The 19093-nt window shown below is 62.0% G+C and overlaps 2 protein-coding genes across 2 annotated transcripts; both read left to right on the top strand.

Moving 5' to 3' along the window:
* Positions 1 to 3: 3 nt before the first annotated feature.
* On the top strand, positions 4 to 12859 carry PRICKLE3 (prickle planar cell polarity protein 3). Its single transcript, XM_033083452.1, is given in 15 exon segments — positions 4 to 84; positions 1102 to 1178; positions 1964 to 2064; positions 2067 to 2111; positions 2114 to 2147; positions 3795 to 3897; positions 5371 to 5404; positions 5407 to 5501; positions 7031 to 7178; positions 7181 to 7242; positions 9711 to 9897; positions 11399 to 11554; positions 11557 to 11604; positions 12513 to 12587; positions 12765 to 12859. Coding segments are annotated over 15 exon segments (1341 nt in total).
* A 934-nt stretch (positions 12860 to 13793) lies between these two features.
* PQBP1 (polyglutamine binding protein 1) lies at positions 13794 to 19028 on the top strand. The gene is made up of 7 exons (XM_033083520.1): positions 13794 to 13879; positions 15724 to 15797; positions 16401 to 16512; positions 17611 to 17720; positions 17803 to 17892; positions 17994 to 18051; positions 18841 to 19028. Exons 2-7 carry the CDS (start codon positions 15731 to 15733, stop codon positions 18989 to 18991), a joined length of 588 nt encoding a protein of 195 aa, XP_032939411.1. The 5' UTR covers positions 13794 to 13879; positions 15724 to 15730; the 3' UTR covers positions 18992 to 19028.
* The last annotated feature ends 65 nt before the right edge of the window (positions 19029 to 19093 follow it).

Raw genomic sequence — 19093 nt, forward strand, 5'->3', positions numbered from 1 at the left:
GCGATGGGCGTGGTTTCCATGAGGGGGCGTGGCCAGAGCCGCCATGTTCACCCGGGGTCCCGGCGGCGGCGATCGCAGCGAGACGTGAGGGGAGGGGGAGCGTGAGGGGATCCGGGGGGTTCGGGGGGTCTGGGGGGGTCTGGGGCGAGCTCTGGGGAACTTGGGGAGATTATGGGGGATCGGGGGGGTCTGAGGGGGTCTGAGGGGTTTGGAGGTTCTGAGGGGGTTTGGGGGTGTCTGAGGGAATTGGGGGGGATTTGGGGGGTGTCTGAGGGGTTCGGGGTGATCTGGGGGTGTCTGAGGGGGTTTGGGGGGGTTCTGAGTGGTTTTGGGGGGTACTGAGACACTTTGGGAGGATCTGAGGGGGTTTGGGGGTGTCTGAGGGGCTATGGGGGGATCTGGGGGATCCGAGGGGATTTATGGGGTCTGAGGGGGTTTGGGAGGGTCTGAGAGAATTTGGGGGGTCTTGAGTGGTTCGGGGGATCTGAGAGGGTCCGAGGGGGTTTGGGGGGAGTTTGAATGGTTTTGGGGAGTCTGAGACACTTTGGGACAGTCTGAGGGGATTTGGGGGGTCTGGGGGGTCTGGAGCGAGCTCTGGGGAGCCTGAAGGGATTATGGGGGGATCGGGGGGGGTCCGAGGGGTTTGGGGGCTCCGGAGGGAAGTCTGAGGAGCTTGGGGAGGGTCTGGGGGGCTTTAGGGGATCCGGGGGGATTTGGGGGGGGTCTGGAGGGGTCTGAAGGGTTTTGGGGAGTCCGGGGATTTTGGGGGGGTCTGAGGGGCTTTGGAGGGGTCTGAGGGCTATGGGGGGCTTTGGGGTGGTCTGGGGGGGGTCTGGAGGGTCTGAGGGGCTATGGGGGGGTCTAGGCGGGATCTGGGGCGCTTTGGGAGCCTTGAAGGGTTTGGGGGGCTCGGGGGATTTGGGGACCCCGGGGACATTTGGGGGGCTGTGGGACAGCTCTGGGGTCAGGGGTCCCTGGGGATCGGGGGGGCTCAAAAAGGGGCTGGGGGCTCATGGGGGGCTCATGGGGTGCCCCGGGGCAGTTTTTGGGGTGCCCCCCCTGGACAGTTTTTGGGGTCCCCCCTGACCGTGTCCCCCCCAGGCCGAGGACCCCGAGCGGGGCTGTCCGTGCCGCGCCTGCCGGGAGCTGTGCCCGGGATTCCAGGAGCACCCATGGAGGTGAGGGGGGTTTGGGTGTTCCTGGGATGGGAGGGAGATTTTGGGATGTCCTTGGGCTGGGACTGGGATTTTGGGGTGTCCCTGGGCTGGGAGGGAGATTTTGGGGTGTCCCTGGGGTAAGGACAGGATTTTGGGGTGTCCCTGGGAAGGAAGGACAGGATTTTGGGGTGTCCCTGAACTAGGGATGGGATTTTGGGGTGTCCCTGGGGTGGGGACGGGATTTTGGGGTATCACTGGTGTGAGAATGGGATTTTGGGGTGTCCCTGAAATAGGGATGGGATTCGGGGTGTCCCTGGGTTGGGGATGGGATTTTGGGGTGTCCCTGGGCTGGGGACGGGATTTTGGGGTGTCCTTGGGATAAGGACAGGATTTTGGGGTGTCCCTGGGCTGGGGACGGGAATTTGGGGTGTCCCTGGGCTGGAGTTGGGATTTTGGGGTGTCCCTGGTCTGGGACGGGATTTTGGGGTGTCCCTGGGGTGGGGATGGGATTTTGGGGTGTCCCTGGGGTGGGGATGGGATTTTGGGGTCCCCCATCAACCCTCTGTTCTGTGAGGTGTTTTTGGGGTCCCCCACCCCCCCATTCACTGGGGACATTTTGGGGTCCCCCACCCCCTGTTTTTGGTGTGCCCCTATTCACTGGGGACATTTTGGGGTCCCCCACCCCCTGTTTTGGGGTGCCCCCATGAACCCCTCTGTTCTGTGAGGTGTTTTTGGGGTCCCCCACCCCCCCCATTCACTGGGGACATTTTGGGGTCCCCACCCCCCTGTTTTTGGGGTGCCCCCAGGAAGATCTGCCAGCATGCAAGTGTCCCGTGGGGAGCACGTGGTGGGGGGGTTCCCCCGCGGCTGCAGCGGCTCCTGGCCCGGCTGCTCCCCGAGCTGCAGCCCCCCCCAGCTCTGAGGGTCCGGGGGGCTCAGCTCAGGAGTTCGCCTGGGCCCCCCCGGCCTCAGCCCTGAACAGGTACCCCAAAACCCCAGGGACCCCCCTGATCCTCCCAGGGACCCCAAAACCTCTCCAGGGGTGGGGGGTCCTTCCCTCCCATCTGTGCACCCAAAAATCCCCTCAGCTCTGAGCCCATCCTAGCCCTGGGATCCTCCTGAGTTCTGTGCAGACCCCAGACCCACCTGGGACCCCCCAGAGTTCTGTGCAGACCCCAGACCCACCTGGGACCCCCAGAGTTCTGTGCAGACCCCAGACCCACCTGGGACCTCCCAAAACCCCCCTGGGATCCCCAAACCCCTGGGACCCCCCTGAGTTCTGTAAAGACCCCAGACCCCCCTGGGACCCCCTGATCCTCCCAGGGCCCCCCAAAACACCCCTGAGACCCCCCCCAGAACCCTGATCATCCCCTCAGGGCCCCCCAAAGCCCCCCAGGACGCCTGTACAGACCCCAGACCCTCCTGGGACCCCCCAGGGCCCCCCAAACCCCTTCAGGACACCCTCATAGAGCCCTGACTCCCCTAAGACCCCCCAAACCCCCTGGGACCCCCAAAACCCCTGAGACCCCCCCCAATAGAAACCCTGACCCCCCTTGAGACCCCCAAACCCCCTGGGGTACTTGAGACCCCTCCCCCCATAGAACTCAGACCCCCCAAACCCCACAGGGGACGGAGCCCTCCCATCTGTGCCCCCCAAAACTGCCCAGAGCTCTGAGACCCCCCTGTAGGGACCCCAAATTCCCTCTGGGACCCCCCCATAGAGTCCTGAACCCCCAGTCCCACCAGGCCCCGCCCAGGCCCCCCACCCGAGCCAAACCCCGCCCCTGCCCAGACACACCCATGGAAACAAGCCCCGCCCACCTCCCGAGGCCACGCCCCCACCCTCAGGTGACCCCTCCCAGCAGGTCCTCCCCCAATGAAGCCCCACCCCTGGTGTCTCACTGAATCCCTTCCCCCTGTGTAACACTGAATCCATTCCCCCGGTGTCTCACTGAATCCCTTCCCCCGGTGTCTCACTGAATCCCTTCCCTGGTGTCTCACTCATTCCTTCCCCGGTGTCTCACTGAATCCCTTCCCCCGGTGTCTCACTCAACCCCTTCCCCTGGTGTCTCACTGAATCCCTTCCCCCCGGTGTCTCACTGAATCCCTTCCCCCGGTGTCTCACTCAATCCCTTCCCTGGTGTCTCACTCAATCCCTTCCCCGGTGTCACACTGAATCCCTTCTCCCGGTGTCTCACTCAATCCCTTCCCCCGGTGTCACACTGAATCCCTTCCCCCGGTGTCACTCAATCCCTTCCCCCGGTGTCTCACTCAATCCCCCCCGGTGTAACAGTAAATCCCTTCCCCGGTGTCTCACTGAATCCCTTCCCCCCGGTGTCTCACTGAATCCCTTCCCCGGTGTCTCACTGAATCCCTTCCCGGTGTCTCACTCAATCCCTTCCCCCGGTGTCACACTCAATCCCTTCCCCAGTGTCACACTCAATCCCTTCCCCCGGTGTCACACTCAATCCCTTCCCCGGTGTCACACTCAATCCCTTCCCCGGTGTCACACTCAATCCCTTCCCCCTGTGTCACACTCAATCCCTTCCCCCGGTGTCTCAGTAAATCCCTTCCCCCGGTGTCTCACTCAATCCCTTCCCCGGTGTCACACTGAATCCCTTCCCCCCCAGGTGCGCCGCTATTTCCGGTGCCTCCCCCCGCGCAGGTTCCGCGCCTGCGCAGCCCCGGGGAGCGGCACCGGCTGCGGGAGCTGCTGCGGCAGCTCCCCCACGACCTGGAGGTGAGGGGGCCTGGGGGCTCTGGGGGGATTTGGGTGTTGGGGGAGCTTGGGAATTGTATTGGGGTTTTTTTGGGTTTTTGAGGTGGTTTTGGGTCATTTGAGGCCTTTTTTGGGGTGGGTTTGGGTTCTTTTAGGGCACTTTTGGGGAGATTTTGGGTTGTTCAAAGCTAGTTTTGGGGTAGTTTGTGGTTTTTCAAGGGCAGTTTTGGGGTGGGTTTGGATCTTTTAGGGCATTTTGGGAGATTTTTGGTTGTTGGAGACCATTTTTGGGGAGAGGTTCGGTTCTTTGGGCGTTTTTGGCCTGGGTTGGGTCATTGAGGGCATTTTTGGGGTGATTTTGGGTTTGAGGCCATTCTTTGGGTGGTTTTGGTTTCTTTTAGGGCATTTTTGGGAGATTTTGGGTTGTTCGAGGCCATTTTGGGGTAGTTTTGGTTGTTCAAGGACATTTTTGGGGAGAGATTGGGTTCTTTTCAGGCATTTTTGGGGTGAGTTTGGGTTTGAGGCCATTTTTGGGTGGGTTTGGGTTCTTTTATGGCATTTTGGAGGAGATTTTGGGTCATTCAAAGGCCATTTTTGGGGAGATTTGGGTTCTTTTAGGGCATTTTTGGGTGGGTTTGGGTCATTCAAAGGCGTTTTTGGGGGTGGTTTTGGGTTGTTTGAGGGTAGGTTTGGGGTGGATTTGAGTTCAGGGCCATTTTTGGGGTGGGTTCCAGTTGTTCAGGGTCGTTTTTGGGAGGTTTTGGGTTCTTCAAGGTCATTTTGGGTGGATTTCAGTTATTTGAGGGGATATTGGGGTGGATTTGGGGTTTTTTACAGCATTTTAGGAAGTTTTTGGGTAGTCCTGAGGTATTGGGGTTTTGGGGGTTTTTTTGGGGGTGGTTTTGGGGTGGTTTAGGTTTTTTTTTGAGGTTTTTGAGGGGTTTTTTTGGGGGTGGTTTAAGGTTTTTGGGTTTTATGGGGTAGTTTTGGGGTTTTTTTGGGGTGGTTTTGGGGTTTTTGGGTGTTTTTTGGTTTTGGGTTTTTTGGGGTGGTTAGGTTTTTTTGGGGGTGCTTAGGGTTTTTTTGGGTGGTTTGACTTTTTTTGGGTGGTTTTGGGGTTTTTGGGGTTTTTTGGGATGTTTTCAGGTTTTTTTGGGCTGGTTGGGGGTTTTGGGGTTTCTTTGGGGTGGTTTGGGTGTTTTTGAGGTGGTTTTGGGTTTTTTTTTAGGTGATTTGGGGTTTTGGATTTTTGGGGTGGTTTTTGGGTTTTTTTTGGGTTTTCTGAGGATTTTTGGAGTGGTTTCGGGTTTATTGGGGTAGTTTGAGGTTTTTTAGGTGGTTTGGTTTTTTGGTGTGGTTTTTGGGTTTTTTGGTGTGGTTTTTGGGTTTTTTGGGGGCAGTTTGGGGCTTTTTTGGTTTTTTTTGGGGCGGGGGTGGGGATTTTTTGTGGTTTTTTTGGTTTTTTGGGAGGTTTTTGGCTGTCCCTCCCCCCAGCCCCAGTTCTGCCATGATCTGGACGAGCAGGAGCGCCGGAGCTGCAGCTCTTCGCCCGGCGCCGCAAACGCGAAAATCTGGGGCAGGGAAGTGTCCGGGCCCTGGGCGGGGCCGGGGCCGTGTGCCAGCAGGTGGGAGCCCAAAATCCCACAGGGGGCACCCCAAACATGGGCAAAAAAACCCCAAAAATCCAAAAATGGGCACCCCAAAAATGGGCAGAAAACCCCAAAAATCCCAAAAATGGGCACCTGAAAAATGGGCAAAAAAACCCCAAAAATCCCACAATGGGCACCCCAAAAATGGGCAAAAAAACCCCCAGGAATCCCAAAAATGGGTACCCCAAAAGAAAGGGTACCCCAAAATAAATGCGCCCCAAAAAAATGGTACCCGAAAAAAATGGGTACCCCTAAAATGGGCACCCCAAAAATCCAAAAATGGGAACCCCAAAAGAAAGGTACCCCAAAGTAAAGGGTACCCCAAAAAAATGGGTACCTCAAAATGAATGTACCCCAAAAAAATGGGCACCCCGAAAATGGGCATCCCAAAAATCCAAACATGGGCATCCCAAAGAAAGGGCACCCCAAAAATCCAAAAATGGGCACCCCAAAAATGGGAACCCCAAAATAAATGTACCCCATAAAAAAGGGTAGCCCAAAAATGGGCACCCCAAAACAAAGGTACCTCAAAAATGGACATCCCAAAAATCAAAAAATGGGTACCCCAAAAATAGGCACCCCCAAAAAAGGGCACCCCAAAAATCCAGAAATGGCCACCCCAAAAGAAAGGGTACCCCAAAAACGGGCACCCCAAAATAAATGTACCCCAAAAAATGTACCCCAAAAATGGGTACCCCAAAAAAAGGGGCACCCCAAAAAAAGGGCTACCCCAAAAATGGGCATCCTAAAATAAAGGTACCTCAAAATAAATGGGCATCCAAAAATGGGTACCTCAAAATAAATGTACCTCAAAAAAATGGGTACCCAAAAATCCAAAAACGGGCACCCCAAAAAACCGGGTACCCCAAAATGGGCACCCCAAAAATGGGTACCCCTAAATGGGCACCCCAATATAAAGGGTACCCCAAAAATCCAAAAATGGGCACCCCAAAATAAATGTACCCAAAAAACCGGGCACCCCAAAAATGTGCACCCTAAAATGAGCACCCCAAAATAAATGTACCCAAAAAACCGGGCACCCCAAAAATGTGCACCCCTAAAATGGGCACCCCAAAAATCCAAAATTGGGCACCCCAAAAACAGGCAAAAAAATCCCAGGAATCCCGAAACGGGCACCCCAAAAACGGGCACCCCAAAACCGGGAAGGAGAAGCCAGAACGGGGCTGAGGGACCCCAAGGGGATGGAGCTGAGAATGGGGGGTGAGACCCCGGCACTGGGGGGTGACCCCTGACCTCTGACCTCTGACACTGTCCCTGTCATTGTACCTGTCCCTGACCCCTGTCCCTGACCCGTGTACCTGTCCCTGTCCCCTGTCCCTGTTCCCTGTATCTCTGTCCCTGTCCCTAACCCCTGTCCCCTCTGTCCCCTGTGTCCCCAGTGCAGTGGCCCGATCCCCGGTGGCTCTCTCGCTGTGTCCCTGTCCCTAACCCCTGTCCCTGTCCCCTGTCCCTGTCCCTAACCCCTGTCCTGTCGCTGTCCCCAGTGCGGTGGCCCGATCCCCGGCGGCTCCCTGGCCGTGTTCGCGGCGCGGGCGGGGCTGGGGCTGTGCTGGCACCCGCAGTGCTTCCAGTGCCACCAGTGCCACCAACCGCTCGTGGACCTGCTCTACTTCTGCCCCGGGGGGCGCGGGGGCGGCTGCTCTGCGGGAGGCACCACGGGGACAGCGTGCGACACCGCTGTCCGGGCTGCGACGAGGTGAGGGACAGGGACAGAGGGGACAGGGACAGGGGACAGCGTGCGACACCGCTGTCCGGGCTGCGACGAGGTGAGGGACAGGGACAGGGACAGGGGACAGGGGACAGCGTGCGACACCGCTGTCCGGGCTGCGACGAGGTGAGGGGACAGAGGAGGGGACAGTGACAGGGGACAGGGACAGGGGACAGCGTGCGACACCGCTGTCCGGGCTGCGACGAGGTGAGGGACAGGGGAGGGGGGAGGGGACAGGGGACAGCGTGCGACACCGCTGTCCGGGCTGCGACGAGGTGAGGGACAGGGACAGGGGGCAGCGGGGAGGGGACAGGGGACAGCGTGCGACACCGCTGTCCGGGCTGCGACGAGGTGAGGGGACAGGGACAGGGGAGGGGACAGGGACAGGGGACAGCGTGCGACACCGCTGTCCGGGCTGCGACGAGGTGAGGGGACAGGGGGGACAGGGGACAGGGACAGGGGACAGCGTGCGACACCGCTGTCCGGGCTGCGACGAGGTCAGGGACAGGGACAGGGGACAGGGGAGGGGACAGAGGAGGGGACAGGGGTCGTGGGGGGGCTTGGGGGCGGGGATGGGAACAGCCGGGGTGTGGGGTGGGGCTGTTATGGGGTGCTGGGAGTGGGGATGGGTGGGTGTGGGGTGGTTTTGGGGTGCTGAGGTTATGGGGTGGGTGTGGGGTGGTTTTGGGGTGCTGAGGTTATGGGGTGGGTGTGGGTATGGGGTTGTTATGGGGTGGGTATGGGGTGGTTATGGGGTGCTAAGTGAGGTTATGGGGCGGTTATGGGGTACTGGGAGTGACTATGGGGGGCTGGGTGTGGCTATGGGGTTGTTAAGGGGTGCTGGGTGTGGTTATGGGGTGGTAATGGGGTCTGGGTGTGGCTGTGGGGTGGCTATGGGGGGCTATGGGGTGCTGGGTATGGTTATGGCGTGGCTGTGGGTGGGTATGGGGTGGTTATGGGGTCTGGCTGTGGCTGTGGGCAGTTACAGGGTGGGTGTGCAATGGTTATGGGGTGGGTGTGGGGTGCTGGGTGTGGTTATGGGGTGGGTGTGGGTATGGGGTGGTTATGGGGGGCTATGGGGTGCTGGGTATGGTTATGGGGTGGTAATGGGGTCTGGGTGTGGGTGTGGGGTGGCTATGGGGTGGGTGTGGGGTGCTGATTGAGGTGGGGTGCTGGGTGTGATTATGGTGTGCTGGGGGTGGCAATGGGGGGGTATGGTGGTTTTGGGGTCTGGGGGGTTGTGGGTGGATATGGAGTGGATGTGGGGTTGTTATGGGATGCAGGGTGTGGCTGTGGGGTGCTGGGTGTGGCTGTGGGGTGGGTATGGGGTGGTTATGGGGTCTGGCTGTGGCTGTGGGCAGTTACAGGGTGGGTGTGCAATGGTTATGGGGTGGTTATGGGGTCTGGCTGTGGCTGTGGGGTGGTTATGGGGTGGTTATGGGGTGCTGGCTGTGGCTGTGGGGTGCTATGGGCAGTTACAGGGTGGGTGTGCAATGGTTATGGGGTGGTTATTGGTGGCTATGGGGTGGTTATGGGGTGGTTATGGGTGGTTATGGGGTGGCTATGGGGTGGTTATGGGGTCTGGGTGTGGCTGTGGGGTGGTTATGGGGTGGTTATGGGGTTGGCTGTGGCTGTGGGGTGCTATGGGCAGTTACAGGGTGGGTGTGCAATGGGTTCTTGGGGATCGCTCTGGGGGGGTCTCTGGGGGTCTTTGTGGGTTCAGGGGTATCTCTGGGAGGTCTCTCTGTTCCCTGACCCCATCTCCCCTCCAGCTGATTTTGGGGGGGGTCTGGGGGGTCCCTGGGGTGTCTCTGGGCTCTCTGGGGGTCTCTGTCCCTGACCCCCCTGTCCCCCAGCTGATTTTCGGGGGTCTCTGGGTATCTCTGGGGTGTCCCTGGGTGTCCCTGGTGTCTCTCTGTCCCTGACCCCCCCTCTCCCCCCAGCTGATTTTCGGGGTGGCTGTGTATCTCTGGGTATCTCTGTCCCTGACCCCCTCTCTGTCCCCCCAGCTGATTTTAGGGTATCTCTGGGTTATCTCTGGGGTATCTCTGGGATATCTCAGGGGTCTCTCTGTCCCTGACCCCCCCCTCTCCCCCCAGCTGATTTTCGGGGGTCGCTGGGTATCTCTGGGTGTCCCTGGTGTCTCTCTGTCCCTGACCCCTCTCTGTCCCCCAGCTGATTTTCGGGTGTCTCTGGGTGTCCCTGGTGTCTCTCTGTCCCTGACCCCCCCCTCCCCCCAGCTGATTTTTGGGGGTGGCTGGGGTATCTCTGGGTGTCCCTGGGTGTCTCTCTGTCCCTGACCCCCTCTCTGTCCCCCCCAGTTGATTTTGGGGGGGTCTCTGGGTGTCCCTGGTGTCTCTCTGTCCCTGACCCCCCCTCTCCCCCCAGCTGATTTTGGGGGGGTCTCTGGGTGTCCCTGGTGTCTCTCTGTCCCTGACCCCCCCCTCTCCCCCCAGCTGATTTTCGGGGGTGGCTGGGCCGAGGCCGGGGGGCGCCGCTGGCACCTTCGCCACCTGCGGTGCCTGGAGTGCGAGGGGCCCCTGGAGCCCCAGAACCTGCCCAGGGCGGGGGCTGGGACCCCCCTGTGCCCCCCCTGCCGTGCCCTGCGCGCCCACCTGTGTGACACCTGCGGGGACCCCATCGGTGAGGGGCTGGGGGGGCCTGGGGGGGGGGTTGGGGGTCCTGAGGGGGTTTGGGGGGGAATCCTGAGGGGTTTGGGGGGTCCTTGAAGGGGTTTGGGGGGTGCACAGGGGGGCTGGGGGGTCCTGAGGGGGTTGGGGGGATCCTTTAAGGGGTTTGGGGGGGTCCCAGGGAGGGTTTGGGTGGGTCTCAGGGGGGTTTGGGGGTCTCAGGGGGGGTTTGGGGGGGTTTGGGGGAATCCTGAGGGGATTTGGGGGATGCCCGGGGGGGGTTGGGGAGATCCTTGAAGGGGTCTGGGGGGTCCCGGGAGGGTTTGGGGGGAACCTGAGGGGGTTTGGGGGATCCCTGGGGGCTTTAGGGGATCCCAGGGGGGGTTTGGAGGGGGGTTGGGGGATCTTGGGGGGGGCTGGGGGGAAATTGGGGGATCCTTGAAGGGGTTTAGGGGTCCCAGTGGGGATTTGGGGGTCCCAGGGGGGTTGGGGGGATCCTGAGGGGGTTTGGGGGTCCTGGGGGGCTTTGAGGGGAGATCCCTGGGGGTTGTTTGGGGGGATCCTTGAAGGGATTTGGGGGCTCCTGAGGGGGTTTGGGGGGGTCCCAGGGGGGTTTGGGGCAGTCCCAGGGGGGTTAGGGGGTCCCAGGGGGGTTTGGGGGGAACCTGAGGGGGGGGTTGGGGGGTCCCGGGGGGCCTGGGGGGGTTTGGGGAGTCCCCGGGGGGATTTGGGGGATCCTCGAGGGGGTTTGGGGGTTCCAATGGGGATTTAGGGGTCACAGGGGGGGCTGGGGGGTCCCCGGGGTTTGGGGGTAGATCCCTGGGGGGGGGGTTTGGGGGATCCTTGAAGGGGTTTGGGGGTCCCCGGGGGGTTTGGGGGGAGACCCCTGGGGGGTTTGGGGGATTCTGAAGGGGTTTGGCGGGTCCCAGGGGGTTTGGGGAGTCCTTGAAGGGGTTTGGGGGGTCACAGGGGGATTTGGGGGTCACAGGGGGATTTGGGGGCTCCTGAGGGGGCCTGGGGAGGGCGTTTAGGGGATCCTGAGGGGATTTGGGGGGGTCCCGGGGGGTTTGGGGTCCCCAGAGGGCTCCAAGAGAGATCTCAGCCCCCACTGGGGGTCACAGCGCCTCCAGACCCCCCCAGAGCCCAGGCACCCCTGTGTCCCCTCTGTGTCACCTCCAGTGTCCCCTCACTGTCCCCATTGTCCCCTCAGTGTCCCCTCAGTGTCCCCAGGCACCCCAGTGATGTCCCCAATGTCCCCATTGTCCCCAGAGGCGCTGTCCCCCCATGTCACCCACAGGGGGCAGCACTGGCACTGTCAGTGTCCCCAGTGTCCCCTCACTGTCCCCATTGTCCCCAGAGGCGCTGTCCCCCCATGTCACCCACAGGGGGCAGCACTGGCACTGTCCCTGTCCCCTCACTGTCCCCATTGTCCCCAGAGCTGCAGTCCCCCCATGTCACCCACAGGGGGCAGCACTGGCACTGTCCCTGTCCCCTCACTGTCCCCATTGTCCCAGAGGCGCTGTCCCCCCATGTCACCCACAGGGGGCAGCACTGGCACCCCCTCCCCGGCTGTTTCCGCTGCGCCCCCTGTGGCCGCCCCCTGCTGGGGCTGCCCTTCCTGCCCCGGGGGGGGGAGATCTTCTGCTCCCCCCAGTGCGCCCCGGGACCCCCCAACCCCCGCAGGGACCCCAGAGGAGATCCTGGGGAGGGGGAAACACAGGTGAGGGGGTGGGGGGGAACTGGGAGGGACTGGGAGGGACTGGGAGAGCACTGGGGGGGAATGGGAGGGACTGGGAGGGACTGGGAATGGACTGGGGGGACTGGGAGGGATTGAGAGGGACTGGGGAGGCACTGGGGGGACTGGGAGGGACTGAGCATGGGGAACAATGGGAGCAAACTGGGAGGGCACTAGGGGGCAGTGGGGGGCGACAGAGGGCACTGGGATGGACTGGGAGAGCACTGGGGGGGACTGGGGGGGACTGGGAGAGCACTGGGAGAGCACTGGGGGGGCCTGGGAGGGCACTGAGGGGGAATGAGAGGGACTGGGGGGGCACTGGGAACAATGGGAGGGACTGGGGGGGAATTGGAGGGGACTGGGGGGCACTGGGTGGATTGGGGGGGGCACTGAGAGGGCACTGGGAGGGGCAGTGGGGGAACTGGGAGGGACTGGGGGGACACTGGGAGGGACTGGGGGGGCAGTGGGAGAGACTGAGAGGGGACTGGGAGGAATTGGGGGAGCACTGGATGGGCACTGGGAGGGCCCTGAGAGGGACTGGGGGGGCACTGGGATGGACTGGGGGGGCACTGGGGGAGCACTGGAGGGACTGAAGGGTTACTGGGGTACTCTTGGAGGGACTGGGGGGCCACTGGAAGGGACTGGGAGCAACTGGGGGGGACAGGGAGGGGCATTGGGAGAGCACTGGGGATGGACTGGGACAGACTGAGAGGGGCACTGTGGGGGACTGGGAGGCTACTGGGAGCACTGGGGTCACTGGGAGGTGACTGGGAGCACTGGGAGCCCTGTGTGAGCGGGAGCACGGGATGACTGGGAAGTCACTGGGAGCACTGGTGTGTCCCTGGTGTGTCCCTGGTGTCCCCAGTACCCCAGTGTGCCCGTGCCCTCCCCAGTGTCCCAGCCCCCGTCCCGTCACCGTCGCCGCTCGCTGCCGGAGCTCGGGCTCAGCGCCCGCCCCTCCCCCCCCGGCCCCGCCCTCCCCCCGCCCCTCCCCCCCCCAGGGGATCCCCCCCAACTCTGGGGGTGCGGGGGGGGAGGGGCGGCCCCCGCCCGCCTTCATCATCATCATCATCATCATCGTCATCCTCATCCTCCTCCTCCTGGGAGGGGCTGTTCCTGGGCCAGCCCATCCCCTCCCCCCACAGCTCCGCCCCCCCGGGGCCCCCCCGGAGCCTCCCCCAGCGCCAGAGCCCCGGCCCCGCTCCCGGGGCTGCCGCCTGGCCTGACCTCTGACCTCTGACCCCTGTGTGACCTCTGTGTGACACCTCTGACCTTTCTGTGACCTCTGTGTGACCCTGTGTGACCTCTGAGCCTTCTGTGACCTCTGTGTGACCTCTGACCCCTGATCTCTGTGTGACCTCTGAGCCTGCTGTGACCTCTGTGTGACCTCTGACTCTTCTGTGACTTCTGAGTGACCTCTGACCCCCGTGTGCCCCCTGTCTGACCTCTGGGTGATCCCTGTGACCTCTGACCCCTCTGGGTGACCCCTGGTCCCTCCTGCTGACCTCTTGTGCCAACCTCTGCTGGGGCTCCTGACCTCTCTTGGTGGCCTCAACCTCAGGGACCTCCTGGTGCTGACCTTTGACCTCTGCTGACCTCCTGCTGCTGACCTTTGACCTCTGCTCTCCTCTGCTGACCTCCTGGTGCTGACCCTTGACCTCTGCCCCCCTCATGGCCGTGACCTTTGCACTGTGACCCCCCCGTGACGCCTCAGGGACCCCCCGGCCTCTGCACTGTGACCTTTGACCCCAGGAGCAAAGCTTCAATAAAGGGGCGGTGCCCCCGTTTGTCCAGCGGTGTCTCCGAGCCCCGTGCGTGGGGGGAGGGCTCGGGGCGAGCACTGCGGCCCCCGGCAGCACCGGCCCCGTTCCCGCCGCCGCCGTGCCCGGTTCCGCCGTTCTTTGAGGCGAAGTCACAAACAACCGCGCGGCTGCCCCCCCCAACATGGCGGCGCCCATGAGGGCCACGCGCGCGCCTCTCGCGCGCTGATTGGCTGAGCCCCGCACCGGTCCGTCCGTTGATTGGCTGAGCACTGCGCCTCTCGCGCGCTGATTGGCTGAGCCCAGTGCCGCCCCGCCCGTTGATTCGCTGAGCCCCACGCGCATCGGTCGCTGATTGGTGGGGATGGGTCACGTGGGATCACGGTTACCGAGGCAACGGGGCGGGGCCAAGGGGTTGCGCGGTCACGTGAGCGGCGCGGGGTCAGCGGCGGCTTCCGGGGAAACCAGGACTGGATCGGGAGCGGAGCGGGACAGAATCGGTACCGTACTGGGGGAACTGGGACCTTACTGGGGTTACTGGGCTGTACTGGGGGAACCGGGACTGGATCGGGAGCGGAGCGGGACAGAACCGGTACTGGGGGAACTGGGACCTTACTGGGGTAACTGGGACCGAACCGAGACCGTACTGGGGTAACTGGGGCTGTACTGGGGGAACCGGGACTGGATCGGGAGCGGAGCGGGACAGAATCGGGACCTTACTGGGGTAACTGGGACCTTACTGGGGGAACTGGGGCTGTACTGGGGGAACTGGGACTGGATCGGGAGCGGAGCGGGACAGAACCGGTACCGTACTGGGGGAACCGGGACCTTACTGGGGGAACTGGGACCTTACTGGGGTAACTGGGGCTGTACTGGGGAACTGGGACTGTTCTGGGTAACCGGGACCTTACTGGGGTTACTGGGACCAAGCAGGGACATTACTGGTGTTAATGGCACCATACTGGGGTAACTGGGACGGTACTGGTGTTACTGAAACTGTACTGGGGTAACTGGGACCATACAGGGGTAACTGGGACAGAACTGGGACTGCACTGAGGTAACTGGGACCTCATTGGGATAACTGGGACTGTACTGGTGTTACTGGGACAGAACCGGAACCTTACTGGGGTAACTGGGAACTCAGTGGGATAACTGGGACTGTACTGGGGTAACTGGGACCGAACCTTGACCTTACTGAGGTAACTGGGACCTTACTGGAGTTACTGGGATCTTACTGGGGGAACCGGGACAGAACCGGCACCGTACTGGGGTAACCGGGGCTGTACTGGTGTTACTGGGGCCAAGCTGGGACATTCTGGGGTTACTGGGAATGCACTGGGGTAATTGGAACCATACTGGGGTAACTGGGACTGTACTGGGTAACTGGGGCCAAGCTGGGGTAACTGGGACATTATTGGAGTTACTGGGACTGAACTGGGGTAACTGAGACTGAACTGGGATAACTGGGGCTGTACTGGGGTAACTGGGACTGAACTGGTGAAACTGGGACTGAACTGCAGTTACTGGGACTGTACTGGGGTAACTGAGACTGAAGTGGGATAACTGGGACTGTACTGGGGTGACCGGGACCTCATTGGGGTAGCTGGGACATTACTGGAGTTACTGGAATCTTACTGGGAGAACCAGAACCGAACCGGGACCTTACTGGAGTTACTGGGGGAACGGGGACAGAACCGGGACCGTGCTGGGGTAACTGGGACTGTACTGGTGTTACTGGGAGCTCCTGGAGAACCAGAGGGAGAGAGGGAGGATCCTGGTGTGTGTTATCCCGGTGTGTTCCCGGTGTGTTCCCGGTGTGTTCCCGGTGTTATCCCGGTGTTATCCCGGTGTGTTCCCGGTGTGTTCCCGCTGTTATCCCGGTGTGTTCCCGGTGTTATCCCGGTGTTATCCCGGTGTTATCCCGGTGTGTTCCCGGTGTTATCCCGGTGTTATCCCGGTGTTATCCCGGTGTGTTCCCGGTGTGTTCCCGGTGTGTTCCCGGTGTGTTCCCGGTGTGTTCCCGGTGTTATCCCGGTGTTCCCGGTGTTATCCCGGTGTTATCCCGGTGTGTTCCCGGGTGTGTTCCCGGTGTTATCCCGGTGTGTTCCCGGTGTGTTCCCGGTGTGTTCCCGGTGTTATCCCGGTGTGTTCCCGGTGTGTTCCCGGTGTGTTCCCGGTGTGTTCCCGGTGTTATCCCGGTGTGTTCCCGGTGTTATCCCGGTGTGTTCCCGGTGTTATCCCGGTGTTATCCCGGTGTGTTCCCGGTGTTATCCCGGTGTGTTCCCGGTGTGTTCCCGGTGTTATCCCGGTGTTATCCCGGTGTTATCCCTGTTTTCCCCCCCAGCCCGGCCATGCCGCTCCCGGTCGCTCTCCAGTCCCGTCTGGCCAAGCGGGGGCTGCTCAAGCACGTGGAGCCAGGTGAGAGCGGGGGCGGGGCTTGGGGGGGGGCGGGGCCTGTGTGGGTGGGGCTTTTTGTGGGGGCGGGGCTGAGGGTGTGGCTGTGGGCATGGCCTGGCTGGTCCCTCCCCTGGCCCCAAGGTTTTGGTGGTGGGTGTGGGCGGGGTTATGGGGCTGGGGGCGGGGTTACAGTGAAGTAGGTGTGGCCTGACGCAGTTGGCCCCGCCCCTGAGGCCAAGGGTGGAGCATTGCTGGCGTGGGGCTGTGGGGAGTGGGCGTGTCAGTGGGCGTGGCTCTGGGTGTGGTGGTGGGTGTGTCAGGGTGTGGCTCTGGGTGTGGTTCTGGCGTGGCTCTGACTCTCACACCTCTCAGAGCCCGAGGAGGAGAGCATTGCTGAGGGTTGGGGCAGTGGGTGTGGCTCAGGGTGTGGCTCTGGGTGTGTCAGGGTGTGGCTCTGAGCCGTGGGTGTGTCAGGGTGTGGCTGTGAGCAGTGGGTGTGGCTGTGACCCCCCAGAGCCCGAGGAGGAGATCATTGCCGAGGATTGGGGCAGTGGGTGTGTCAGGGTGTGTCTGGTGTGTGTCAGGGTGTGGCTGTGAGCAGTGGGTGTGGCTGTGTCCCCCCAGAGCCCGAGGAGGAGATCATTGCCGAGGATTACGACGACGCCCACGTTGATTACGAGGCCTCGCGGCTCGAGGGGCTGATGCCGCCCTGGTACAAAGTGATCGACCCCACCTGGTGAGACCCCACCCCTGAGACCCCTCCCCTTCCCCTGAGACACCCCCACCAGCTGTGGGGACCCCCTGGTGCTCGAGGGTCTCTGTGCTCCCTCTGTGGGATCCGTGGGTTTTGTGGGATCCCTCTGTGGGGTACGTAGGGTCCATGGGTCCCTATATGGGGTCTGTGGGGTCCATGGGCTCCTCTGTGGGGTCTGTAGGGTCCATGCATCCCTCTATGGGGTCTGCAGGGCCCCTCTCTGGGGTCTCAGGCTCCCCCTACCCCCCCAGCAGGCTGTGGGGTCTGTAGGGTCCCTCTGTGGGGTCTATAGGGTCCCTATATGGGGTCTGTGGGGTCTGTGTGGGGTCTTTGGGGTGTCTATGGGTCTCTGGGGTCTCTCTGGGGTCTCTCTGCGGTCTCTCTGGGGTCTCTGGGGTCTCAGTCTCCCCCCCCAGCGGGCTGTTTGGTCTCTGTGGGATCTGTGGGGTCTCTGTGGGGTCTCTGGGGTCTCTGGGGTCTCTCTGGGGTCTCAGTCCCCCCCCCCCCCCCAGCGGGCTGTGGGGTCTCTGGGGTCTCTGTGGGGTCTCTGGGATCTCTCTAGGGTCTCTGTGGGGTCTGTAGGGTCCCTGTATGGGGTCTCTGGGGTCTCTGGGGTCTCTGTGGGGTCCCTCTCAGGGGTCTCAGTCTCCCCCCCAGCGGGCTGTGGGGTCTCTGTGGTCTCTGTGGGGTCTCTGGGGTCTCTGTGGGGTCTGTGGGGTCTGTGGTCTCTCAGGGGTCTCAGTCTCCCCCCCGCCCCCAGCGGGCTGTTGGGTCTCTGTGGGGTCTGTGGGGTCTCTCTGGGGTCTCAGTCTCCCCCTCAGCGGGCTGTGGGGTCTCTGTGGGGTCTGTAGGATCTGGGGTGTCTCTGGGGTCTCTGGGGTCTCTAAGTGTCTGTGGGGTTTCTGTGGGGTCTGTGGTCTCTGTGGGGTCTCAGTCTTCCCCCCCAGCGGGCTGTGGGGTCTCTGTTGGGTCTCTGTTTGGTCTCTGGGGTCTCTGTGGGATCTGTGGGGTCTCTGTGGGGTTTCTGTGGGGTTTCTGTGGGGTCTGTGGTCTCTCAGGGGTCTCAGTCTCCCCCCCCAGCGGGCTGCCCTACTACTGGAACGTGGAGACCGACCTGGTGTCGTGGCTGTCCCCGAACGACCCCAACTCCGTCATCACCAAACCTGCCAAGAGGCTCAAGGGGAACCCAGGTGAGGCTCAAGGGGGGTCCCCAAAACCCTGAGAGGGAATTTGGGGTCCCCAAACCCCCCCAACCCCCCCCAACCCCCGCAGAGCCCGAGGAGCCCCCGGAGAAGGAGGAGCCGCGCGAGCGTCGCTTCCACCGGCGCGAGGAGCTGGCGCCGTACCCCAAGGGCAAGAAAGGTGCGAGGGGAGGGGACCCCGAGATTTGGGGGGGGTCCCCTGAGGTTTTGGGGGGCCACACCCCAATCCTGAGCTGCTGTGACCCCTCCCTGCCCCCCCAGGGCGCAAGGACGAGGAGCTGGACCCGATGGACCCCAGCGCCTACTCGGACGCGCCCAGGTACGGGGGAGAGGGGGGGAAATGAGTCTGGGGGGACCCTGAGATTGGGGGGGGACCCTGAGTCTGGGGGGACCCCGAGGTTTGGGGTGACTCCGATTTTTGGGGTGACCTCTCCAAGCTTGGAGTGACCCTGAGTTTTGGGGTGACCCCTGATTTTTGGGGTGACCTCTCCGAGTTTGGGGTGACCCCGAATTTTGGGGTTATCCCCGGGTTTTGGGGTGACCCCGAGTTCTGGGGTGCCCCCGGAATTTTGGGGTTATCCTTGATATTTGGGGTTATCCCTGGGTTTTGGGGTGACCCTGAGTTCTGGGGTTATCCCCAGATTTTTGGGTGATCCCCAATTTTTGGGGTGTCCCCGGATTTTGGGGTGACTCCGAGTTTTGGGGTGACCCCCCCGTTTTAGGGTGACCCCCCCATTTTGGGGTTATCCCAGATTTTGGAGTTACCCCGATTTTTGGGGTGATCCCCGATTTTTGGGGTGACCCGAGTTTTGGGGTTATCCCCGGAATTTTGGGGTGACCCTGAGTTCTGAGGTGCCCCCGATTTTTGGGGTTATCCCGATTTTTGGGGTGCCCCCCATCTTGGGGTTATCCTGGATTTTGGGTGACCCCGAGTTTGGGGTGCCCCCGGATTTTGGGATGACTCCGAGTTTTGGGGTGACCCCCGATTTTTGGGTTGATCCCTATTTTTGGGGTGCCCCCGGATTTTGGGGTTATCCCCTATTTTTGGGTTTATCCCGATTTTTGGGGTATCCCCTGATTTTGGGGTGACCCCCCGCTGTCCCCGCAGGGGCTCGTGGTCCACGGGGCTGCCCAAGCGCAACGAGGCCAAGACGGGCGCGGACACGACGGCGGCCGGGCCCCTGTTCCAGCAGCGGCCGTACCCCAGCCCCGGCGCCGTGCTGCGCGCCAACGCCGAGGCCTCGCGGGGCAAGGACTGAGACGGGGGGGGGCAGCCACAACCGGCTCAAGAGACACCAAAACTGGCATCAGGGACACCCAGAATTGGCACCAGAGACCCCAGAACTGCCCCAGGACAGCGA

The sequence above is a fragment of the Catharus ustulatus genome, chromosome 32 (assembly GCF_009819885.2).
Source record: "Catharus ustulatus isolate bCatUst1 chromosome 32, bCatUst1.pri.v2, whole genome shotgun sequence".
Lineage (NCBI taxonomy): Eukaryota > Metazoa > Chordata > Aves > Passeriformes > Turdidae > Catharus > Catharus ustulatus.